The sequence below is a fragment of the Penicillium psychrosexuale genome (genome assembly GCF_028828465.1).
Source record: "Penicillium psychrosexuale strain IBT 29551 chromosome Unknown utg000001l, whole genome shotgun sequence".
Classification (NCBI taxonomy): Eukaryota; Fungi; Ascomycota; class Eurotiomycetes; order Eurotiales; family Aspergillaceae; genus Penicillium; species Penicillium psychrosexuale.
In genome coordinates, this window is record NW_026643186.1 from 594,388 (window position 1) to 619,126 (window position 24,739).

A 24,739-nucleotide genomic window follows, 5' to 3' on the forward strand; every position below is an offset into this window, starting at 1 on the left:
ACGAAGCCTAGGTTAGCTCAGGGGTACACCAACGTATATATATGACTCGTTCGAAGGATAAGGAGCTTGATCAGACGTGTGTTAATCAATGTGTTCGACGGAAGACTGCTTGGATGTTTTAGGGATCGATTTTCGGCTGTTCTAAAGGTCCTTCGTTATTCTATATGTAGATAACTATTCAATATAGCAATTAATGACTAATGTTGGAAATGAATGCTGATATCACTAAGCGGTCCTCGAGTCCACAAGAATAATAAATGCCATGTAACTTAGACTATCATGGTTGGTGGTGACCATGGGTAACAATATGCCCTTATAGGCACAAGGATATATATAGATTTCAAAGGCAATAGTGTTTTTTAAGATTACTCACTATGGTCTTGATTCAACTATACCAAAGAAGCAGCCATATGGAAAATGATGAGACAACTGCAAGTCCGGTAGAAATGACATCTACGCCTCAATTTCTTCTGTTGGGACATCCTCCAGGTCTTTGCCCACAATTGCATCTGCTACCTTCCATACCTGTAGTAGATTGTCCTCGGCAGCGGAACAGAGAACCCAAGGGTCACTTAGGTTCCAGCTGAAGTCTGAGATTCGGTTCGTGTGTCCACCGTGCATAAACAAACTAAGGAGCAAGGTCAGCGAACAATACAAACCATTGCATGAAGAAAACAAATCGTGTTCACTTACAGCTCTGGCGGCCCATCTTGAGCATCCTCAGGGGTTTGCTCCTCACCTGCCCGGCTGAGGTCCCAGAACATAATCTTGCGGTCATAACTGGAACTTGCCAGGACCGACTCCTCAAATGGATGCCACGAGATAGATTGCACCGAATCGGTGTGGCCTTCAAGCGAGTGGAGCTTTGATTTCAGGTTACGGAGATCCCAAATACCGATAGTCTTGTCGGCGGAACCCGTGGCCAGAATCGTCTCGGAAGCTGGGTTGAAGGAAATTGAGTTGATGGCATCGCGGTGCTGGCCTTCCGCTGAAGCAGCCGCGCGAGTGGAATCTTCTTGGCGGGTATCAAGGATTTGAAGCGTGATGTCATCGGAGACGGTTCCGATGAGAGAGGAGTGGAGAGGATGGTATTGAACGTCGTTGACGATCGAGGAGTGGTGTGTGAAAGTCCGGCTGGGCCGAACTGCCTTGTTGCCCTTGGTGTACGTAGTAATATCCCTGTGGTGACCTTCATTAGCTGCGAGTCACACCAAATTCTTGGGTTTTCATGCTGTGCCCTACCAAAGTCGAACAGTCTTATCCTCACTGCCTGTCGCGAGGTGACCGGCTACATGAGGGTTCCAGCTAAGCCCGAAGCCTTCAGCTTCATGGCCTAGGAGCTCCATTTGAGGGTTCACTGTGCCAGTTGGCAAGCTAGGGTGCTTAGAACGATCCCAGATCATCACCCGACCATCCGTGCACATTGTCGCAATGATGTTTGGGTTCTGTGGCTGATACCGGGCCTTGTTGACCTCGCCCTTGTGGTCGATCTTTTGCACAATATTGAACTTGATCTCCATCTGTGCCTTCTTTGAGCCCCCACCATAACCTCCAATCTCTCCCTTTTCTTCATCATAGTCTTCGGGGTTTGGCGCATTAGGATTTGGGAGTTGCACTTGAGCGATCTGAAGGTAATTCTGCGCTTCACCAGTGGTATGTGTGCCAATGATGAGACGGTGGGTTGAGTAGGGCTTGTCCGGGACTCTGAAGATAGCCGTGGTTAGGTTGATGATTGGACCAGTGGGACTAGTAGGGTTTCGGGGCATACTCTTGCTTATCTGGAAGCCACTGGGTTGTAAGAGTTGGCCATTCTAATGCTGTGCTCAGGATCATATCATAGAGGAAGGGCGCATTCTTCTTCCATGTTTTGTACTCTGTGACCAATGAATATAATTAGATACCGTGGTTGGCAGAACTGGAGAGATTGAGCAAAGCTACCTTCATTGATCGCCTTCTCATCATTGTGTTCATGGTCCTGGTCCTGATCCTGGTCTTTCTCGTGCTCGTCACCAGCACCTAGGTCTTCATTAGAATGAGATTTTTAAGTAGTGCGCAAGGTCATGGATGCTCACCAGCATCGTCTTCATAGGGATCCATGGCTTTGGGGTGGTATAGGATCAAGCAATATAGTAAGATCACGAGATAACAGAACTCCAGCCACTTAGAAAGAGTGTGTGAAGCAGATAGGTAGGCGGAGGAAAGCTACGCGCATTCGCGCGTTAATGAGTGCTGAGAGACCCGTAATGGCACTAAACCTGATTGGTAGGCGGTGAATGAGCTTGGGGTTGACTCTTCAATGTTCACATCGCATCGCCGCGGGGACTACGTCTCGCATCGCATCATAGACAACCGAAAAGCGTCAGTCCGGCGTTATATATTTTTTCTCTTGCTTGTTTACGTTTGTCCTTTTATATTCTTCTTTGGACACCACTTCGTTGACGCAGTACCTCATCCAAGATCTGTTCATTGGATGATTTCACCTTTCGTCGCAAGTAACTCTACTTCAGTCCTTTACAAGTACCCCTCATACGATCTTTAAACTATTACGATACATCACCTGTCGATTTCTTTATTGGCGACCTTCGCTTCAATCGGACCCAATCTTCACCATGGGTGTCCCGAAATTCTTCCGTTGGCTGAGTGAGCGGTATCCGTCAATCTCGATGCTGATCGCAGAGAGCCGGATACCCGAATTCGATAGCCTATACCTCGACATGAACGGTATTATTCACAACTGTACACATAGTGACAGCGACTCCCCGACGTTTCGCATGACGGAGGATCAAATGTTCATTGCCATCTTCAATTACATTGAACATCTATTTGGCAAAATCAAGCCCAAGAAACTGTTCTACATGGCGGTAGACGGTGTTGCGCCTCGCGCTAAGATGAATCAACAACGTGCGCGTCGATTCCGGACGGCCCTGGATGCAGAGAACGCGAAGGAGAAGGCTATCCAGCAGGGCCTGGAGATGCCAAAGGAAGATGCCTTTGACAGCAACTGCATCACCCCGGGTACGGAGTTCATGCAGAAATTGACGAAACAACTCAAATACTTCATCAACAAGAAAATCTCGGAGGACACAGATTGGCAAGGTGTGGAAATTGTGCTTTCTGGCCATGAGGTTCCCGGAGAAGGCGAGCACAAGATTATGGAATACATTCGCTGCTCGAAAGCGCAGCCCGACTATGAATCCAACGTTCGCCATTGTCTTTACGGTCTGGATGCCGATCTGATCATGCTGGGTCTTCTCAGCCATGACCCTCACTTCTGTCTTCTTCGAGAGGAAGTGACCTTTGGTCGTCAAGTATCCAAGAAGCCCAAAGAATTGGAACACCAAAACTTTTACCTCCTGCATCTGAGCGTGGTGCGGGAGTATTTGGAACTAGAATTCCAAGAGCTAGAACAAGATGGTGTTCTGGATTTCCCATTCGATATGGAGCGTGTCATTGATGATTTCATTCTTATGGCCTTTTTCGTTGGCAACGATTTCTTGCCCAACCTGCCAAACTTACATATCAACGAGGGTGCCCTTGCCCTTATGTTCAAGCTCTACAAGGAGGTGCTGCCAAAAATGGGCGGCTACATCAACGAGCAGGGTGTTATCAACGTGAAACGGTTGGGCATGCTTGTGACTGCGCTTAGTGCCGTGGAATACCGGTTTTTTGAGGCTGAGAACTCCGATGCCCAATGGATCAAATCGAAGAAAGACCCAAGCATTGATTATTCGACCTCGCAACAGAAGAAAGAGCTTACGCTCACTCCTGCTCAGAAGGAGATACTTAAGACGGTCAAGAAGTACGTTCTGAACCGGTCTGATAAGACTTGTGAACCCCTTGACCTCCCTCCTACACTTCCAGCTCGTGACCGCACTTTCGTCGAACAGCTTGCGGATGAGCTCCGGTTGCCTTGGTCCTCCATCGACAACGAGAACGGTGATCGATTCATGAGACTCACATTGCCTCCAACCCAGTGTGACAGTGATGACGAAGAGGACGAGGAGGCATCGGTGGCTGTTCAGCGTATTATTCGGAAGTACGAGAAGGCCAAAGTTCAAGAGATGACTCCCGAGGAAGCGCAGAAGTCCGCGCAGGAGAAATATGATGCCAAGTTTTTAGAGTGGAAGGATAATTATTATCGGACCAAGTTCGGCTGGGGCCTCGATAACAAAGAAGAGATGAAGAAGTTGGCGCAAAACTACGTGCAAGGATTGCAGTGGGTCTTGTTCTACTATTACCGTGGCATTGCTTCGTGGCCTTGGTTCTTCCAGTACCACTATGCCCCTATGATTTCTGGTTAGTAGTACCAAATCCCCCTTTCTTTTTCTTGGATTATTTAGGTTGCTAACGGTTGAACAGATGTGAATGATGGTCTTGGTGCAGACATGAACTTCAAATTGGGACAGCCTTTCCGGCCGTTCGACCAGCTTATGGGTGTCTTGCCCGATCGCAGCAAGAAGATCGTGCCTACTGCGTATTGGGACCTGATGACCTCGGCTGATTCCCCCATCTACGATTTCTACCCCCGTGATTTCGATCTGGATATGAACGGAAAAAAGATGGAATGGGAAGCCGTTGTCAAGATTCCATTCATCGACGAAAAACGGCTTTTGGACGCCCTCAAAACGAAAGAAAACCTACTTTCCGCGGATGAAAAAGCAAGGAACGACTTTGGGGTCTGTCTCAAATTCACCTATTCCCCAGAAGTGAACTTCATTTACCCCTCCTCAATGCCTGGCGTATTCCCGGATCTTCCTAGCTGCCGTTGCATTGAGAACCTCTTTGACCTCCCCGTCATGGATGGATTGGTGCCCTACGCTGGCTTAATGGACGGCGTCCACTTAGGCAAGGCAGCGCTTGCTGGCTTCCCTAGCATCAAGACACTCCCGCACCATGGTCAATTAGGTTTCCATGGCGTTTGCGTGTTCAATCAAGATAGCCGCAACGAGAGCCAGGTTATTACACTCCTTGATCCGGGAAGCCGGTCGAGCATTGAACTGGCTAAGACGAAGCTTGGGAAGCGTGTTCACGTGGGTTATCCATTCTTGCAAGAAGCTCTTGTGGTCCGCGTTTCGGATGAATTATTTGATTATGTTCTACCTCCTGGCGAACAACACCCTTTATCTATTCCTCATACCCCTCAGCAAATTGAGCAGTGGAAGAGGAAGGCCAACAAGATTGAGGGCACCTACAGCAAGCGTCTAGCAATTATCATTGGCGATGTCGAATCTCTGGTCCACATTCAACTTCTGAAGGGCATGAGCAAGACAGACGATGGAGCCACAATCAAGGAATTCGCTGATATTCCCGGCCAAGAGACGGATTATGCTCTACAGGTTGTTGTTGATGATGTGATCAATCCTGATCAACGTTTTATTGAGCGTGAAGCTCTCTCTATCCAAGAAGAATTCCCAGAGGGTTCTCGTGCCTTCTTCTTGGGTGATTTCAACTACGGAAGACCTGTTTATGTTGGGGGACACGAAGACGGAAAGGTGAATGGATTGGTCGCGGCTGTGAAGGGTCGGGAGCCAGAATTCGGTCGAGAGCGTGTGAGGGCATCTGAGCAACTTTGCCCCTACATGCCTTCGTACGCTGTTGCGCGCAGTCTTCGCCTCAATCCTTTGGTCCTAGCCAAGATCACATCTTCCTTTACTGTTGATATCGAAGGCCAACGTGCGAACCTCGGTCTTAACCTGAAGTTCCAGGCAAAGCAACAGAAGGTTCTTGGATACTCCCGTCGAGGACAATCTGGCTGGGAATTTAGCCAAAAGGCAGTGGAACTGCTTCAACAGTACATGATTAAATTCCCCGAATTCATCGCTGGAATCCAGCGCAACCCTCAAAGCGACCGTTATTCTCCAACTGATTTCTATCCAGAGGAAATCGCCGCCCTTAAGATGAAAGAGATTAAGGATTGGCTCAAATCTATTGAAGCTAAGAACTTCGAGAGAGTGCCCCTCGATGCTGAGCAACTTGACTCGGATATTGTGATGTTGATTGAGCAGGATGCCGATAATCTCAATGCGTCCCAGCCAGATATGCAACCGAAGAAGGTTCGGGGTGTGCCCCGTAGTGCACTCCTTCGGCCTGCCGATGTCGAGCACCGCCTCGGAAACCAAACCTTCCAGCTTGGTGATCGGGTTGTGTATGCCCAAGATTCTGGTAAGGTGCCAATCGCTACTCGTGGCACTGTTGTCGGTTTAACCAGAACCCCACGAGCACTTCTGCTTGATATTGTCTTTGATGTGTCGTTCATGAGCGGCACTACGCTAGGTGGTCGATGCTCACCATTCCGTGGTCAAACTGTTTTGGCATCTTCCCTCCTCAACATCTCCAACCGACAACTTATCACTAGTTCCCGTGCCACAGCTAGCCAGCAAACCCAGCAAACCCAGACTCCTTTGACAGTTGCCGGATACGGCGCCCCCATCGGTCCTCACGGACTGGGACAACTGAGGAACGCAACTGCCCCTCCGCCCCTGAGAGGCTCTTTCCGAGGAGCTGTCGCCGGACAAGGCAATGGACAAGGCAATGGAGCTGGACGTGGAGGTCGCGGGGGTCTCAACAACGGCCAACAGACCACTCTTCCTTTCCGTCCCAATGGTGGCGGTATTCCCCGTGGCCCCCGTGCCGGTCGGGGAGGTGCGCGAGGGGGATATGTCGCAATGGACAACAGCGATCCCAGCGAGGGTATTATCCAAAACAACCCCAACTTCCGTCCGCAGAACTACTCTCGCGTTCCGCCGCCGCAAGGATTGGACCGAGGACGTGGCCGTGGCCGCGGTCGTGGTAATGGGTTCCGCGGCAGAGGAGGTCGTGGGCGAGGAGGTGCCCCCAGCCCACTGCCTAGTGAATGATCGACGTGATATTCGAGAGAGAAGATATGATGAAACGATTGGATTCGAACCCTCTATGTATGTGGACGCTTTAGATATCTGCACCCCGTCTCGACATGTATGTCGAGGCAGTGCTTATATCTATTGCAGATGACTGTACGATGGAACTGAAATCAAACTCAATATTCTTATTTCCTAGTCCGAGATCTTTAGATGTAAAGCAAGAACCGCAACATCTTGATAGAATAAGTATGGCATCGGGCATCGACCTCTGGTAGCCCTGAAAAGTAACATCTCCCCTTCTACTCAAAGCCCAATAGGTCTTTTCCGGAACAGCATCTCCGTAGTCATACTCGGAAGAATATGCTCCCCAACCACAAGATTACTGGGTCTCTTCCCCTGCAGGTCTTCAACGAATTTGAATTCATAGTCAAGGATGAGGCGACTCAGGATTGCCTTCAAAGTATTCGATGCGAAGAACCGACCGGGACATGCCTGGAGCCCGAAGCCGAAATGCATGTTGGTGTTAGTGATCGAAACGAAATAGGCGGAAGATGCGGACTTTTCAGCCTGCATCTCACCAGCACCGTTCAGCATAGCGTCGAGTTTTGCGAGCTCAGGGGTCAGGACAAAGCGATCCCGAGGGTTATGACACCAGCGAAAGCCGTCGAAGGTGATTGGGTCTTTGACGAAGGCAGCGTCTTTGCTAATCGGACCGGCAGCGAAACAGACGTGTGTCTCTACTGGAAGAACGAGGCCATCATGGAGCGTGATTGGTTCTTTGACGATGCGGTGGAAGTTCACTAGACAACGCAGGTGATTAGAGCATGATACTAACACACTAACCCTGACTGGGTATACGGCGCAGCCATAAGAAAAGATTCGATACTCACATTCACCAGGCGGAGCGAAGCGTTGAGATTCGCGCAAGAAGCTGTCCAGACGGGACTGCTCCTTAAGCGCAGCCTGAGTCGCCCGATACCAGCCATCAGGCAGAGTCCGTGTGATTTCTTCCCGCAGTGGCTCAATGTATTCGGGTCTGGTAACCAAATCGAAGAGACAGTGGCACAAGGCCATCGTGCTGGTGTGAGTAACAGCTAGTGTCACCAAGAGCAGCATGTGATGCGCCAGTGTATCCGGTTTGAGGTCCTCCTTCTTTTCCTCGCTCAGATCCATCATCCACTGCAAGAAGTCATCCGGCTTGGTGTAATTGGGGTCTTTAGCCTGTTGTGCCAGTCTGCGCTCGTGGATCATCGGAATAAAGAGGTCTTTCGCGAAGCGCAACTGCTTCTTCATCTTACGGACGCTGGGGAGGAAGTGCGCTACGATGGGACGGAGGTATTTGGGGACAGGGCGGAGCAGGAGAATGGTGATTCCCACGTTCACGGCGTAGTTGCTTGCGACGTTGAGCCATTCTTCGTTTTCGCGGAGGGCGTCGCCGGCCATCATGCGGGATGTCGCGAGGGCGATTAGCCGGGTGAACATCTCGTTTGGGTTGATTTGAATCCAGGTGTCTGTTTTTAGTACCTCTCTGTCAGTATCCGAGTGTTGATCAGCATGGTTGGTCCCACCTTCGCATCCTGGGAGAGCAGTTTCGAATGCTGTTCGCAGCTCGTCGATGATCCCGGGAACGACGCGGCCTATTCGATATATATTAGGTCTCTGGCACGAGGCTGAAGATAAGAGAGCTAAATGATGTTGGTACCAAGACTGGGCGTCAACTTTTTCCGCACGGTCATAGAAGGTAGAAGGGTGTCGATGATGATGTTGGTGTACTGGCCCAACGCGTTCTGTGAAAAATTATATTAGCTTCAGTATCTCAACGTAACGTGGTACGAATAAGCTCATGGTACTTCATATTGGGCATGTAGAGAACTGAGTCGTGAAGGAGGAAGATGTCTCAGTTCATCCTGGTATTTCACTGGCAGGACGATGACTTCTCCATCGCCAGTGAGCAGGCGAAATGGACTATCCTTGTACTAGAGATTGCAGACATATGTCAATAGAGGTGAACGCGTGACTCCAAGTATGCTGCGTACCTTTTCATATCCTTCACTGATCATCGAGGCAGCTTTGGGGTAGTACATGAGTCGATTGATGAAATCTGGTAGACAGGCATTGTACTTGACCGTTGGGATATGTCTCAAACTGGAAGGTGGTGGTCGTCGAAGGAGATAGAGCACTACAACCAACACCCCAATGAGGGGCCAGAAGGGTAGGCCGGCCATATCGAGGTTGGCTGACGATGAGATCTTGCTCTTGACAGCAGAAAGGGGAAAGGTACTAGATAAATGATTCTCCGGAGACTTGGATTGTCCGGAATATTGGAAGCGGAGAGATTAAGGAAGGTGTTCGGCGGTAAGAAGAGTAAGAAAGGTAAAGACAGGGTGGCACAGGACACATTCGGATAGTATTAGAAGGTAAGACTTTTTATTTTAAAACGGGAAGGCGTTTGCTCAAGGCGAACAGATGGACAAAGGGTCCGTTTGAGGTCTCAGAGAGCAGAACTTGGAGTATATTATTCACACAAGGCCGCAAAGACCTCTGTCTATTTCCTTTTTTGGTCTTTGCAACCAATATACAAAACGCCTGGCTCAGATGCAAGTAGACATACACGAAGAAAACCCCATAGAAATCATTCAAAGCCAACCCAGTCACCTTCTCCCTCGTCAGCATCGACCATCTGATCATCAGGAATCTCAGCATCCTCGGTCTCCATGGCCAACAAAGCACTGCTAGTTTTCTTGTTTCCCAGAACAGGCTTCGAGAGCAGGTAGTTGAGATCGTAAAGGTTCTTTTCCGTCAACCGTTTTAGATTCTCGCGAATGTCATCGACAGCACGCTGGACGGCACGAAGCTCGGTTGCGAATGTGCCTGTGTTATCCTTGAAATAGCGACCATGGCTGCTGAACAAAGACTCAATCCACATGAGGTTGAACTCAAGATGAGGAGTTTCTTCGGCGGCATGTGCAACAAATCGGAGAAGGCGAGGTAAATAGACGGAGGGCACGGAGCGAACCACATGGGGAATATCTGACGGAGGGATCGCTTCATATACGACACGGAGTAGCTTTTGTTCATTCAATCGGAAGGCCATGATAAGAGCTTTGAGGAAGGTGTTGTCCTCATCCACGGTGTTGGATATGGCGGCTTCCTTGGCAGCATCTAGTGTGGCAAGGATGCTTGACGGTGTGATTGTGATGTCCAGATCATACGGATCAAAGATGAAGTCAGTATCCAAGCTGTAAACAAGGAGTCCTTCGGTAGAGGCGGCGCAGAATGCTCGTCCAGTCGGTGCGAAATCCACAGACGTCACGCGGACTTCTGGGCGTGTGGTGCGCGCACCAGCATCACCGCGTTTCGCGCCAGGAAGAGTGGTATCAACACGATCGTCGTGATCAGACGCTTCGCCGGTTTCGTCAATAAGCGCACGGGGACCAGCTTCGGTCATGTCACGGCTGCTCAGGAACTCCTGGGTGCCATCGATAGAGGTGTTGACGGAGACGGTGAACTTCTTGATCAAGGACCCTGTTCCGACATCATACAAGCAGATATACTTGCTGTTGCCACCGGCCAGAATGCAGCTACCGTCTGCGCTATATGTGATTCGGTTGAAGGATTTGGTGCCTGCGGCATTGGCAGCAGTACGGCGGTCGGCCACTCGGCGTCCTCCAGAGACGTCATGGCGACCGTCAACTCCTCCTTGCTGCACAGCATCTTCAACAGACCAGAATGAAAGCTGACCGTCTAGGGTAGATGCGGCGACTTGTTGCCCATCTGGGCGGAAAGCCACACTGAGAATGTCTGACATGAGCTGCAGAGGTTCACTGGTCTGTGACCGGCCGAAGATGCTCCAAATGCGAACTGTATGGTCCCAACTTCCACTGACAAGGTGGTTACCATCGGCAGCGAAGGCAAGACTGGAAACCGGACCCTCGTGACCGGAGAGCTGGTCAAGTAATTGACCGGTCTGCACGGACCATACGTGAATGTCGAAGGAGTCTGGTGAACCGGCACAGATCACCTCTCCACTAGGGTCCACGGCCAACGAGGAGAACGACAGTCGGGATGGTGCTGTGAAGGTTCGGAAGTTACGGTATCGAATAAGATCCCATGCACGGATAGAACCGTCCAAAGACGCTGTGAACAACACACTTCCCTTCTTCGCAAACTGACATGCGGTCACTCCACTGGTATGTTCTGTAAAGGTGACAATGCAGAAGCCTGACTTGACATCCCAAACTTTGATTTTACCGTCATCGGCAGCCGTGACAATCCTCTGACCGTCCGGTGAATATGCGAGGGCGTTCATAGAATCGAGGTGCCCTTGTTGTTTGAGGATATATGATTCCGACTGCCATTCCCACACCAGCAATTGACCGTGCTTAGACGATCCGAATGCTAGCCATTCGCCTGATTTGTTAATTGTCACAACATCGATATTGCTCTGGGAGACACTAGAGGGGATATATTAGCCACTGTGAAAGGGAGGGTGTCACAGACTGATGTACCTCAATTGATGGATCATGCTGAACTCTGGAAGGTCGTAGAGCCCGAATAGACCATTGGAGAACCCTACCACCAGAAGGTTGGTCGGCGCATGGAACGCAGCACAGTTGACCTTGGCGTCGTTCTGCATGAAGAAATCTTTTTTGACGATCCTCCATCGGGCGTCGGAAATGTCTTCATTCGTTTCCTCGTCTTTTTTTGAAACATACTCCCAGCGGAAGAGTGCGCCATCTTGGCTGACAGTGTAGATCTATAAAAGTCAGTGTGTATTCCAGACCAATTCCCAGTAAGCACCTACCACTTCTTGTGTCGCATTGAAATAGGCAGCCACTACACCCTGTCTGTGTCCCGCCAAAGTGGTCGGCTCGAAACCTTCCTCCGGATCCATGCTCCATACTCGCGCTGTCAAATCCTTGGCAGCAGTGAGCAAGAAGCGCGAATCGCTGGACCATTCGACACTTTCGATGTTGTCAAAGTGGGCAGCAAGATCCCGGTGTAAAACGAACGGGGCAAATTCAATCTCGCCATTGGTTTCGGTACCGGGGGTGGAGGGCGTCTGCCAGATCTGCAGGCGTCTGCCTACGCCAACGGCGAAATGTCGACCGGACGGGGAGAACTTCAGTGCGGACACTCGTCCTTTGAAGGAAAAGTGGTGAATGGCGATGCGCCGGTGGAAATTGGTCAAAATTGCGCGACCATTTTCATCCACGGTCAACAGAAGATTACCCTTGGGCGTAAGATCGAGACGGTCGATGTTGGTACGGTGCGAAAAAGGCAAGGTATAGGAAGTATTTCTATAGAAGCAATTGTGAGCGGCCTGGTTCCAAATCACCGAATGAAGGGCTGTCGGGCGACACATACTGTACCAGATCGAAGACCGAGACTCGATTGCCTACTGGCGAAAGCAAGCATGTGCCATCGGGAGTAAAGAGAAGATTTCCTTTGCGATATACCGTCCCCAAAAGGTTGGAGAACTAGAATTGAGGATGTTAGTATGAGATTTAATAATCCAGGCTTGCTGGCAATTGCATGCGATCAAGAATCCAAGCGTAGTACCTACCTTGAAGTCTGTCTTCATTTTGGCTGTCGGCGATCTCACAGATCAAAAAATTAGAGATAATTCAACCAGCTACCGTGATAAGGGCCAGCGGATCATCTATGACCCGGACCCGGACCCAATCGGTACTAGTCCATCACGCTAAACCCAGATAGGCAAGGTGAGGTATACTCCAGAAAACGAAAGGAGATTCAGGGGGAAGCAGCGACGGGCAGTTCGAGAGAGATCCGATTTCACATTCGTTCCTCCTTCTCCCTTTTTTTCTCCTCAGGAGTCGACTTATTTTCTCTTCTCAATTTGGGTCTTACTCTACACCAGGGCCTTCTTCTTCATCTTCCTTTGTGTTGATTCCGAATTGTTTTTAATCCCCCTATAACCCACCATGTCGACCTCAGAGACCGCCACGCCGATTGGCATTGCCAACGTAAGCTATTCAGAACGCCCGCGTCTCCCTTGTGATATGCTGAAGCTAACTTGCCCTCTTTGATATAGCTCCCCAACCAGCGGTGTGTACCTGAGAGTGATTACAGTGGATACGAGGAAAGGTTCTAATCAAGCTTGTATAGTCACAAGATTGTCGCGAAGCGGGGTGCAGCCTTCACTATTATGGTGTGTCCCACCGTCGGAGGGAAATGATCCGCCCGTGTTGATGCTAAGCTTCGATCAGGTTGCCGGAGAGTCAGGATTGGGAAAGACAACCTTCATCAACACCCTCTTCTCCACCACCATTAAGAACTATGCCGATCACAAGCGCCGCCACCAGAAGCAGGTCGACCGAACCGTGGAGATTGAGATTACCAAGGCTGAGCTTGAGGAGAAGTTCTTCAAAGGTGCGACCCAGATCTTCGTGTTGGAGCGGCTACGACTTCCGCGTTTCGATAGCTGACGAGGTGTCCTTTTCTAGTCCGCCTCACCGTCATTGATACCCCTGGATTCGGAGACTACGTGAACAACCGTGATTCATGGCAACCCATTATCGAGTTCCTGGATGACCAGCACGAGTCGTACATGCTCCAGGAGCAGCAGCCCCGCCGAACCGACAAGATTGACATGCGTGTTCACGCCTGCTTGTACTTCATCCGCCCCACCGGACACACCTTGAAGCCTCTCGATATCGAGGTGATGAAACGTCTGAGCTCCCGCGTCAACCTGATCCCCGTCGTTGCCAAGGCCGATACCCTGAGCCACGCGGATCTGGTGCGCTACAAGGATAGAGTGAGTGGAACGAGTGCACGAGGAGGAGAATCCGGACTAACCATTGATTAGATTCGCGCTGTGATTGAGGCCCAGGGCATCAAGATTTACACCCCGCCCGTGGAGGAGGACGACGAGCACGCCGCTTCCCACGCCCGCAGCCTCATGGCTGCCATGCCTTTCGCCGTCATCGGTTCCGAGAAGGACGTCAAGGCCAACGATGGTCGTGTCGTCAAAGGTCGTCAGTACGCTTGGGGTGTTGCCGAGGTGGAGAACGAGGAGCACTGCGATTTCAAGAAGCTCCGCTCGATCTTGATCCGCACCCACATGCTCGACCTTATTCACACAACGGAAGAATCGCACTACGAGGCATACCGCGCCCAGCAGATGGAGACCCGCAAGTTTGGCGAGGCCCGGCCACGCAAGCTCGACAACCCCAAGTTCAAGGAGGAGGAGGAGACTCTGCGCAAGCGCTTCACCGAGCAGGTCAAGGTCGAGGAGCAGCGTTTCCGCCAGTGGGAGCAGAAGCTCATCTCAGAGCGCGACCGCCTCAACAAGGATCTCGAGGCTACTCATGCAGCGTATGTTCCGGAGCGTTGGTTGGTCGAATTCATTGCTGACTTATCGCAGTATCAAATCCCTGGAGCAGGAGATCGAGGGTTTGCAGGGTTCCGGCACCCGCAGCCACGGACGTCGTTAAGATGTTGCAATTTTACCGGGATTCCACCCGGATCGTTCAAAAGGGGAGTAGTCGAACCATGCTCTTGTTTTTTCTTCTCTTTTGAGTACCCTATGTCTTTCCGTTCGCGCTTGGAAGCACCTTTCTTTGGCTTGGTTCGTTTCGTTTGTTATATCCATTTACCGCTGGTAGCTAGCGATGGTGTGTCTACAACTTTGATAATAACTTCTTCTGTATTCCGTATGACAGAATTAATACTCGTGAGCTCGTTCGAAGTAAAGTAGTATTTTTTCCCCTCCGATAGGACTCTTTAAGTAGACTTGAAAGTTGAAGCTCCGAGCTCCCGCATCTTTAAACTCCGATTCCTTCTCTCCACCAACAACTCAACGGCCATGCCCCGGACAATATTCCCAACCAGGCATATCCACACTCTTAAAACACACAATGGTAAGCTCTTATTATCTAGGGGCTGTTGCAACCAAATCACCTCCAAAGCACAAGCACTGACATTCATCTAGGCCCCGTCAACGCGGTAACCTTCTCAAGCTCCGGCGGCACTTATGTCCTCACAGGCTCCTCAGACCGAGCAGTACACCTTTCGCGCGCCGTTCCAAACAATACCAATAGCCCGACCGTAGTCGAGACGACGACTCCGATCCAAAAATACGAAGCACATGGCTACTCTGTCCTCGACATCGCCGTCACAGCCGATAACGCGCGCTTCGCCAGCGTAGGAGGCGATCGCCAAGTCTTCCTCTGGGATGTAGAGCAAGGCATCACGACGAAACGCTGGAGCGGCCACAACAGCCGAGTCGAAGCCGTGCAATTTGGCGGCGATGGGGACTCCGTCGTAGTGACCGGTAAGAGTCCCCTCACCCCCACACTCTTCCCTTCCCATCCCACCTAGCATCCTAACCTAACATCCTCCCTCCCTCCAGGTAGCGCAGACACAACAATCAACCTCTGGGATACCCGGTCCACAAGCTACAAACCCATCCAAACGCTCACGGAAGCCAGCGACACAGTCTCCACACTACACGTACACATGCCGAGCTACTCGATAGCAAGCGGCAGCTACGACGGACACGCGCGGGTCTACGACGTCCGCACGGGCAAGACAACCGTCGACGTCCTCGCGCACCCGGTGACGAGCGTGCGCTGCTCGAGCGACGGGAACGCGCTGCTGGCGTCGACGCTGGACGGGTATATCCGCTTGCTGGACCGCATGGATGGGAAGTTGCTCAATGCGTTTGGGGGCGAGAAGGCGGTGGTCGGTGGGATTGGGAAGCCGCGGTATTCGTATCGGAATGCGGAGCTGCGCGTGCGCTCGGTTTTCGCGATGGGGGATGCGGTCGTGCTGAGTGGGAGTGAGGAGGGGGTTGCGGGGGCGGCGGCGTTTGCTTGGGATGTTGTTAAGGGGGAGGTTATTGCTGCTGTGCCGGTTGGGGAGAAGGTTAAAGCTGTTAGTTGTGTGGCGTGGAATGAGGGTGTGGGGGATTGGGCTGCTGGGTGTTCTGATGGTGAGGATACTGACTGGTGTTTGGTGGGTTGGGATACTTGTGCTGACTGTTTGTTTAGGTACTGTCAGGGTCTACGGATGAACTTGTCTCAGACAGGTCTCGGGGTCATCCTCGTGTTGACGTTAATATCACGAACCGCGTACGCGCCGCATTATGCCACTGCCGAAACGAGGATAGGGTGGAATCTGATATGGACTAGCAGGTCTGTGTCGGTCTTACTACCATACCCTCTACCATTTTCGTTCAATTTGAGGCTTCAATGGGCTTGGTGATGAGCACCTCTCAATTGCAATCCAGGCGATGCGGCTATTTTGAGCAAGGCCAGAGCGAAGATCGGTAGAAGTACATCTGCAGACCACCAGACATTTACTACGTTGGTCTAAGTCTTCGCCTGCAGCGAGGATAGTAGAGAGATGTTGGAGAAATTTGACCTGTATGTATGTCCAGCACTATTATATTAATAATGAGATATGAAATTAATAAGATAATAATCTCAATTTCTGCTATTTCTGTTATTTGAGATCTTTTTATCTTAAGCTGTGCTGTTGGGTTGAACATATGATGGTGCTACTCTGGAGATATATATCGCCAGACGTGACTACCATTTTACAACAATTTCATCTCAAACCGACGTAAGTAAACATCAGACCAATAAACTCAAGCAATCCATGACCAAGAAGAACTATTCATACAAATATTAAAACAAGCGAACTTTTACTACCCATACACCACATCAACACATGAACACATAAGTCATATCCTCTGCCATCCACAAACCGCAAGTAAACCCGCCTCTCAACCCTGCTGCGGACTATCGGGCGGAGTCTCAGACTCCAAGCAAAGACCATCAAGCCTAGGCGACTGCATCTTCTCCTCCTCGAGCGCATCAATCGCCCTCCTCAGCTCATCCTCGCCAACAATAATGGTACCAGCGCGCGCGGTACTCAAGAAACTAATCTCGACCGCATCGGCGACATCCACATCAGGCTGGAGATGGTGCGTCGAGGGTGGCAAGGGCTGGAGCGCATGAGATGATTTATCGAGCGAGACGTTCGCGAGCCGAGTACCGACCGAATCGAACGTTCTCGCGGAGCCGAGGCCGCCGACGGCGCTTGGATTCACGGTAGCTGCGTCTGCGAGACGACCCGCCACGCCGCAAACGATACCTGAGGCTTCGAGCGGCAGGTCGCGTAGGTCCAGGGTGATGGGGATGAGGTGGTCTTCCTTGGAGCCGAGGAGGAGGCCGGAGCCGTCTTCGTAGTCGCGGAATCCAGTTTCGGAGGTGGAGTGGCGGGCGAAGCGGGGGAGGAGGCGCTTTTCGAGAAGGAGGGAGGCGGCGGGATCAAGGGCTGCGAGGGTTAGGGAGAGGAAGCGGGGTTCGTCGACGAGGAGGACGGTTGTCAGGGCGTCGCGCAGGATGGACATGGAGGATTCTTGGCTGTGGTATTCGTGGTGGGCGGCGCACTGGACTAGGCGCAGGGAGTTGTCTACGGATGGGGTGATTTGGTGTTTGCGGAGGTTGCTGAAGGTGCGGGTTTGGAGCTCGCCTAGAGTTGAGGGTGGGGGTGTGCCCGGTGGGATGAGGTCGCTGAGTCTTCTTTCGATGGTGGGACTGAGCGGGTTGGTGATGAAGGCTGCTGAGGCGTCGTTGAATTGGAAGCCTCTTTTTTCCAGGGCGGACATCACGCTTGCTTTGCTTTGCTGGGGGACTACGATGTAGTCGGAGAAGTAGGTTGAGATGAAGAAGATGGATCTGGGGAGGTTAGTATGGGTGTTTTTTATATAGGGTGTGAATATATTAGGCTTCACATACATGCCGGCCAGGGCAAGTGGACTGGTCAGTTCCAAGACTCGCTTTCCGGCCTCGAGGCCTTCGCCGAGGACTTGCATGGGGATATAGTCATTCTCGCTCACGATCAGACAGGACCGGAGCGACCCATCCAACTGGTCGAGTTGGTCCATGACGGGGACAAAATATTTGTCGAGCAGGCGTCTTGGACACATGACGGAGACTTCCACTGGCGTGATGGACACGTTCATGAATGCAGGTGGTTTGTACGAGCCATCCTCAGAAGCATTTTCATAATCAAATGCATGGTCTGTCTCGTCTTCCAGTGGAGGGACTTCATCGAAAATGAGTCCTAGAACAGACTTTAAGAAGTAAGGATACAGCTCCAATGGGATGTGCACCAGCACCACACATTCTTCCTAGCATTAGGTTAGTAGATGTTGTATGCAGAATATGAATGACTCACTAGGAAGTGCACTTGTGCATCGATGAGGGTGATTGATTGATCCATATCAAGAGGTCAAGTCGTGAAGCAAAGAGAGATGTTTGAATAAAGAACCAGCTATTACGCCATTGAGGCTCGATGATGCTATCTGGGGTGAGCAAGCGCCATCCAGATATGTCGTCAGTGGCAGTCAAGATTGAGAATAAGATTTGGGACTGTAGATCGGCCGACGGTCTCTTTGAGAGACTTTGACTCAGACTCTGAAGAAAAAAGAAGTGAAGATAGTGGCAACCCCTCCTCCTCTTCAACTTCTCCCCCTCCCACTTTTTCCCACGTTATCGCCAGCGCTTGACTAACACTAATTCTCTTCATTTTTACTCCACAGCTTATCAGACTGTTCTCAATTAGGGAGCCGCTCTCGTGCCTGGGCGTTTTTTGTGGGCCTTGGCCTTCTACGCCGATGTTTCCCGGCTGTTCTCCTATCAGACAGTACGATGTAGATCTCCTGGGATCATATATGGGAACCAGGACTCCAGACAGGGATCTGATTTGTCTAGGGTAACATCTCCAGTCAATCTCCCGCTTTTCCGGGGATACACGATAGCAAATGCGCTGAAGCCATAGACCTTTTTTTTTTTCTTTGCCGCTCTAACAGAAGAAAGAGATTTCACTGCAACGTCACACAGCCCGATTGGGAACCTCCGCCTTATCGCGTCAGGAGTTCATACAACTTCCGCTTGATGTCTACTTTAGATGCTTTATATTCGATTTGCCTAAGTTGCGCTGAGGATAATGTTGGACTTAAGGTTATTTTCAACTTAAATCAACCAGCTAAAGTCTATATGTTAGGTATATTATAATTTAATCAGAAACCCCCAGTTATCTTTATTCCCGGGGTTTATATGACTCGCTAAAACTTATATCGTCGATTCGTCAAAGGTTGTACATAGAAAGGCCGTATGAAGCATATTCCGCCTTCTGCCGCAGTTTCCTTAGAGAAAGAACTTACAACTTAACAAGGAGAAGATTTCTACAGAGAAAACATATAAGAGACTACTAAGAGACTACAACTAGATAGATAATCCGTTTGCGGCAACTATTCTTCTTCATCATGATACTCCACAATATTAAACCTGTCAAGTCACAAAGGTGTCAATCCATGCTGTGTAAGTTCTATACATTATTAGAACGGGAAGTTCGTGCCATGCTTACTCTAAACTAAGCCTTCGAGTCGAGTACGAGTGCGACTCGAGTATGCCCCCTTGCGTGGCGGTTAGAAACCGTCTTCCGGTTCGGTGAACTATCTACATTCCACCCTTCCAGCCCCCTAAGGGCATTCTTCAACAGGAAAAAAATGGAAACCCAGGGTCCAGCCTGATACTGCTCTACTGCGTGTTTATTATCCCAGCCTTCAAGTCGTGAATGAAGGCACGGCCAATGACATGACACCCCCGCGAACGTCGAAATGAGATCCGACTTCAGCAGCATACTCAGGCCCCTGCAGATCGACAGGACCACTTTGTTATTCTATCGCCATGATTAAAGAGGCCCCATTTCCAGTTTCTTCCGTTCGACATCCAGCACAGCGGCCGACCTGCGCCCATTCGACAACCGCGTTCTTCGACATTCGTTTTTGCTTTCTTGATTCGGCCTCGACCGCACTCTTTTGGCGGGTTTTACTATCCTCCTGAATCAGGCCAATCGTCTTTCGCTCGTTCAATACTGCCATAATGGCCAAGTTTAGTTTGTTTGCACTGGCCACCTGGGCTGGTCTAGCCGCCGCCAAGGACGTTTACCTGAAATGGGACATTACTTGGGTGAATGCTGCCCCGGATGGGTTTGAGCGCCCGGTCATTGGTGTCAATGGCCAATGGCCCTGCCCGCAGATCGACGTGAACGTGGGTGACCAACTGATCGTCGATGTCTACAACCGTCTCGGAAACGAGTCCACGGCTATCCACTGGCACGGCATGCGCCAGCATGGCAGTGGAGTTATGGATGGCGCTGTTGGAGTCACTCAGTGCCCAATTGCCCCCGGCGCACACATGCAATATCACTTTGATGTGGGTAATCCCGGTGGAAAAGATGAACATATGCTAACTGCAGGATAGGTCAACCAAACTGGAACATACTGGTACCACTCACACAACGCGGGCCAGTACCCCGATGGATTCCGTGGTGCTCTGATTGTCCACGACCCTAGCCCTCCTTTCCACTATGACGATGAATTCACACTCACTCTGAGCGACTGGTACCACAAGGAGATGCCGGAGCTGCTCGGTACGAACACTGCGGCCTCCCATGGCCAAGAGCCCCTCCCTGACGCGGCATTGATCAACGACTCAACCAACACCAAGATCAAGGTTCTGCCCAACAAGACGTATCTGGTTCACATCATCTGCGTTGGAAATTGGCCCGGCCACTTCTGGGTGTTCGATGGCCATGAGATGACTGTCGTAGAGGTCGACGGCGTCTATACCGAGCCCTACCCTGCTGGAGACAAGTTCCTGCGCGTTGCAACTGGCCAGCGTATGAGTGTTTTGATTAAAACCAAACCTGATGCCAGTCAGAACTTTGCTATTTGGGATACCATGGATGTCAACATGATGTTTATCTTCGAAAATCGTACCATCCCGGAGAACTACAACCCCAATGCTACCGCCTGGTTGGTGTACGACGATGCCAAGCCCCTACCTCCGCCTCCTGTCTTCAATAACATTGACGCCGCAACGGACTTTGTGGATGATGTCACATTGGTACCTGCAGACCATGAGCCTATCCTGCAGCCCGTGGACCACCAGATCATTCTGGATACCGCCGCCGGTCTGGTAGACGGTGTTCCGCGCTTCACTGTCAACGGCAAGACGTACATCGCCCCGAAGGTGCCATCGCTCTACACTGCCAACACCGTCGGTCCCGAGTTTTCCTCCAACCCCGATGTATACGGCCAAGTAAACCCCTTCGTCGTGAAGTACAACGAGGTCGTCGAAATCATCATCAACAACCACCACAACAACCTGCACCCATGGCACTTGCACGGTCACCAATTCCAGGTTCTGCAGCGTACCCCAGTTGATGGCGGCTTCTACACGGGTCTATCGAGTAACGTCTCCCACACCCCGATCAGACGCGACACCATCATGGTCCAGAACAACGGTCACACCGTCATCCGCTTCCGCGCCGATAACCCAGGTGTCTGGATGCTCCACTGCCACGTCGAGTGGCACGTCGAGACTGGTCTCATGGCCACTATCATCGAGGCCCCCGAGACCTTCCAGCACAGCTTGCACGCTCCCCCGCAGAGCCATTACGACACCTGCGCTGCCTACCCTCAAGGCGTCAGTGGAAATGCTGCTGGTAAAAATGGCCTTGATCTGACTGGGCTTGACACCACGCCTCCCATCATCGATCACGGCGCTCTGTATACTGCCACCAAGGGCACCAATGCTCCCGCTGAGGCGAATCAGCCTCAGGGATCGTCTCAAGCAGCGGTGCCGAAGCCGTCTCCTAGCTCCAACACAGATGGTTACTGGAAAGTCCCTCACACCGATTTCTACGTCGAGCGCCCCGACAAACCGCACGACCACCACATCACTATCCACGAGGAGTCGACCAAGGGCCCGTGGCCGAACCAGAATACATATAGCGGCTATGTTGTTAATAACGGTCACAGCTCTCCCATAAAAGACTCTGAGTGAGTAAATTCTAAAGGCCCAAATGTGCTCATCAACTAACTCTTTTCAGTGATGATGATATCCTGGCTGAGATCAAGGATTGGGAGTGATACCAGCACCTGTGATATGATATTGCGTCTTTTTAGAGGTTATAAATGCTTGTATATCAGCTTTTTTTTCTACTAATTAATCTAATGCCAGCCTTTTGGTCGGTATACGAATGACCTTCACATGCCTCTCCAACTTCCTACTTCCTACTTTTTACCATGGATATCCAAAACTAAAATATGAAAGTGGCATAGTACCTCCCATCCCGATAATACCCGCAAGTCTAGACATGGGAATAACAGCTCCGTTTCCTAATCCAGTAATACTAGGGAATTAGCACATCCTGACGACTTCACACAGCCTATAGTCAGAGTCCCCCACGAAATAAATCCTCTCTCCTACCAACCATCATCTATATAAGAACTCATTCAAACCAAACCGTCAAAATGTCAAACCATCTATTCTGCTGCAGCGCCATCCAACCAAAAAAGCTCCCAAACCCAGAGCACGAACAAACCTTCACAGAATTCACAAAATGGGCCCTGAGCACACCCGAAACTTCAATAGGATCCATCGATCCCTCCGAATCAAGCGTCTGCATGCAGCTCATACAACGTGCCAAAAGAGGACCGGTAGAGTCCATCCAGTACTTCGTCCCAAGTGATACAGACGGGAATTTCGAAGAAGTATCCATATACGACATTGCGGATGCGAATTTCGAAAAGATTCACGAGTGAGTTGACTAATCCTTGAACCATTAGCGTCCCCTTTATCATATCATATCCTTATATTAATTATGAAACAGACGCAAGATCCTCCGATGCCACGAGCATCGTCGAGTCTATGATCTTAATATATACGAACCGAGCACGGGGAGCTCGCGTCGTTGGAGAGAAAGTGTAGCGAAACCGCTCAAGCAGCTTGAGAATGCAGTCAAGCAGAGAATGCCTGGATCTGCATCTGGATCTGGAACGAGGCCGGGGTCGGCATCAAGACCAAAGCCTGTGCTGGGATCTGGTTTCGAACAAAAAGCTAGCTCGGGTCATGGATACGACTCTGAGTGGGGATTTGAGTTAGGATATGGCTGTGGACATAGTTGGGGATCTGAGGGTTCCGACAAGCATGTGCCGTCTTCGATTATTGTTGAGACTGGGTCTATGGATTCTGATTGTGATTGTGATGGAGAAGACCAAGACCAAGATCCTGAAGTGGCTCCTGATGATGGGACTGAAGATACCAACCAAAATAGCGACAAAGACCAGCCTGTGTCATCTTCGCTTCGACTTGAGACTCAAAATACTTCCCATGATGAAGACAGTGGGAGTCAGAGCTACTTGCATATTGAGGACCATGGGTGTTATTATTCGGGACTGTCTTCTTATGACTATGGCAACTATGACTGCGATGGAGGGTACGATTACTTGTTGTTTGACTAAGATTGTGGAGATTGTGGAGGTTGTGACTATTGAATGTCTGGTCTCAGTTGATGTTTTTGCTATATGGGAATCTGTGTTATCTGTTGGAGACAGAGAAGGATAAACTTGTCATGGAATGAATATTCAAAAGATGGTCACACAGAGTATCGTTCCTGTAGAAAACGTAAATAATAGGCATAGAAGACAATAGACAAACCCTTGTATCAACATCCCTGGAGGCTTAGCCTTTTTATCTTGCCTTTTGTATTTGGTTTAGGACAAAGTGAATATTAATCTACAGAAAGAATAAAATGAAATAGCAAAAATTGATTCTTCTTCTAACTAATTTCCAATGACATAAAAACGTTGGTTCGTACAGACAGAACCACTTTGGACAATGATATGAGACATCAGAAAGCTCTGATTTGTGGATGTCAACCCGTGTTTGTTGGTGAAGGTGACTTAGTCAGTGGAGACTACCTGATCCGGAAGCTTTGCACGAGTTGCTGGCTTGTATGGGTTGGTCTGTAGTGGATATTGGTTTGACCGAGAAGTTGAAGTTCCTCAAGGCAGGCCTTCTTTGCAGGTTGGCCGTGGGACTTGATGCTGACAAGAAAGAGAGAAGAGTTGATTGGAAAGCCGTGGAAACCTTTGTGTCTCTGTGATATGACAAAATGATGGTCGCGGTTCTTGTAGGAGAGTCTCATGGTTGGTGGTGGTTGTAGTGGGTAGTCAAGATAGGAGTAGTCAAGATAGGAGACCCATGGTGGATGGTGGCCGTAGTGGATGGCGGCCGTAGTGGATGGTGGCCGTAGTGGATGGTGGCCGTAGTGGATGGTGGCCGTAGTGGATGGCGGCCGTAGTGGATGATGGTCATGGTGGATAGCCAAAGTGGAATGTCTCATGGTGGGTGGTCACAGCTGTCATAGTAGATCGAAAGTCTCGAGATGAATTGGTTGTCAAAGTGGATGATTGTCAGATGGTAGTCAAAGGTCAAGGTTATTGTCAAAGTGGATGGTTAAGGTTGTTATCAAAGTGGGCAAGATGGGTTGTCAAAGTGGATGGTTGTCAAGGTTGTTGTCAAAGTGGGTAAGATAGGTTGTCAAAGTGGTTGTCAAAGTGGGCAAGATTGTTATCAAGACGATAGTCAAAGTGGATGGTTGTCAGGGTTGTTATCAAAGTGGGTAAGATAGGTTGTCAAAGTGGTTGTCAAGGTTGTTGTCAAAGTGGTCAAGATGGTAGTCAAAGTGGATGGTTAAGGTTGTTATCAAAGTGGGCAAGATAGGTTGTCAAAGTGGTTGTCAAGGTTGTTGTCAAAGTGGTCAAGATGGTAGTCAAAGTGGATGGTTAAGGTTGTTATCAAAGTGGGCAAGATGGGTTGTCAAAGTGGATGGTTGTCAAGGTTGTTATCAAAGTGGGTAAGATAGGTTGTCAAAGTGGTTGTCAAGGTTGTTGTCAAAGTGGTCAAGATGGTAGTCAAAGTGGATGGTTAAGGTTGTTATCAAAGTGGGCAAGATAGGTTGTCAAAGTGGTTGTCAAGGTTGTTGTCAAAGTGGTCAAGATGGTAGTCAAA

The 24,739-nt window shown here is 50.2% G+C and overlaps 11 protein-coding genes across 11 annotated transcripts; 5 read left to right on the top strand and 6 right to left on the bottom strand.

Moving 5' to 3' along the window:
- Positions 1-453: 453 nt before the first annotated feature.
- On the bottom strand, positions 454-2,097 carry N7518_000211 (WD repeat RBAP46/RBAP48/MSI1 family protein; the record flags this gene model as incomplete). Its single annotated transcript, XM_057181139.1, has 6 exons — positions 454-628; positions 694-1,179; positions 1,243-1,704; positions 1,769-1,874; positions 1,939-2,016; positions 2,073-2,097. 6 exons carry the CDS (start codon positions 2,095-2,097, stop codon positions 454-456), a joined length of 1,332 nt encoding a protein of 443 aa, XP_057046489.1.
- Positions 2,098-2,609: 512 nt separating this feature from the next.
- N7518_000212 (chromatin-binding exonuclease XRN1) lies at positions 2,610-6,857 on the top strand (the record flags this gene model as incomplete). The annotated part of the gene is made up of 2 exons (XM_057181140.1): positions 2,610-4,296; positions 4,360-6,857. The coding sequence occupies 2 exons, from the start codon at positions 2,610-2,612 to the stop codon at positions 6,855-6,857; spliced, it is 4,185 nt and encodes a 1,394-aa protein (XP_057046490.1).
- Positions 6,858-7,142: 285 nt separating this feature from the next.
- N7518_000213 (cytochrome P450) lies at positions 7,143-9,064 on the bottom strand (the record flags this gene model as incomplete). Its single annotated transcript, XM_057181141.1, has 5 exons — positions 7,143-7,639; positions 7,730-8,476; positions 8,542-8,626; positions 8,690-8,815; positions 8,876-9,064. The coding sequence occupies 5 exons, from the start codon at positions 9,062-9,064 to the stop codon at positions 7,143-7,145; spliced, it is 1,644 nt and encodes a 547-aa protein (XP_057046491.1).
- Positions 9,065-9,471: 407 nt separating this feature from the next.
- Positions 9,472-12,423, bottom strand: N7518_000214 (snoRNA-binding rRNA-processing protein PWP2; the record flags this gene model as incomplete). The annotated part of the gene is made up of 5 exons (XM_057181142.1): positions 9,472-11,293; positions 11,348-11,595; positions 11,644-12,139; positions 12,207-12,319; positions 12,406-12,423. The coding sequence occupies 5 exons, from the start codon at positions 12,421-12,423 to the stop codon at positions 9,472-9,474; spliced, it is 2,697 nt and encodes an 898-aa protein (XP_057046492.1).
- Positions 12,424-12,784: 361 nt separating this feature from the next.
- On the top strand, positions 12,785-14,296 carry aspC (septin CDC12; the record flags this gene model as incomplete). The annotated part of the gene is made up of 7 exons (XM_057181143.1): positions 12,785-12,826; positions 12,895-12,908; positions 12,969-13,011; positions 13,070-13,232; positions 13,307-13,617; positions 13,669-14,177; positions 14,227-14,296. The coding sequence occupies 7 exons, from the start codon at positions 12,785-12,787 to the stop codon at positions 14,294-14,296; spliced, it is 1,152 nt and encodes a 383-aa protein (XP_057046493.1).
- Positions 14,297-14,667: 371 nt separating this feature from the next.
- Positions 14,668-15,876, top strand: N7518_000216 (WD40 repeat domain-containing protein; the record flags this gene model as incomplete). Its single annotated transcript, XM_057181144.1, has 4 exons — positions 14,668-14,722; positions 14,794-15,135; positions 15,214-15,795; positions 15,854-15,876. 4 exons carry the CDS (start codon positions 14,668-14,670, stop codon positions 15,874-15,876), a joined length of 1,002 nt encoding a protein of 333 aa, XP_057046494.1.
- Positions 15,877-16,590: 714 nt separating this feature from the next.
- Positions 16,591-18,095, bottom strand: N7518_000217 (ACT domain-containing protein; the record flags this gene model as incomplete). The annotated part of the gene is made up of 3 exons (XM_057181145.1): positions 16,591-17,548; positions 17,609-18,003; positions 18,051-18,095. 3 exons carry the CDS (start codon positions 18,093-18,095, stop codon positions 16,591-16,593), a joined length of 1,398 nt encoding a protein of 465 aa, XP_057046495.1.
- Positions 18,096-19,551: 1,456 nt separating this feature from the next.
- Positions 19,552-19,758, bottom strand: N7518_000218 (uncharacterized protein; the record flags this gene model as incomplete). Its single annotated transcript, XM_057181146.1, has 1 exon — positions 19,552-19,758. One exon carries the CDS (start codon positions 19,756-19,758, stop codon positions 19,552-19,554), a length of 207 nt encoding a protein of 68 aa, XP_057046496.1.
- A 1-nt stretch (position 19,759) lies between these two features.
- abr1 (multicopper oxidase abr1) lies at positions 19,760-21,813 on the top strand (the record flags this gene model as incomplete). The annotated part of the gene is made up of 3 exons (XM_057181147.1): positions 19,760-20,092; positions 20,141-21,723; positions 21,774-21,813. 3 exons carry the CDS (start codon positions 19,760-19,762, stop codon positions 21,811-21,813), a joined length of 1,956 nt encoding a protein of 651 aa, XP_057046497.1.
- A 384-nt stretch (positions 21,814-22,197) lies between these two features.
- On the top strand, positions 22,198-23,187 carry N7518_000220 (uncharacterized protein; the record flags this gene model as incomplete). Its single annotated transcript, XM_057181148.1, has 2 exons — positions 22,198-22,484; positions 22,557-23,187. The coding sequence occupies 2 exons, from the start codon at positions 22,198-22,200 to the stop codon at positions 23,185-23,187; spliced, it is 918 nt and encodes a 305-aa protein (XP_057046498.1).
- A 455-nt stretch (positions 23,188-23,642) lies between these two features.
- On the bottom strand, positions 23,643-24,071 carry N7518_000221 (uncharacterized protein; the record flags this gene model as incomplete). Its single annotated transcript, XM_057181149.1, has 1 exon — positions 23,643-24,071. One exon carries the CDS (start codon positions 24,069-24,071, stop codon positions 23,643-23,645), a length of 429 nt encoding a protein of 142 aa, XP_057046499.1.
- Positions 24,072-24,739: the final 668 nt, after the last annotated feature.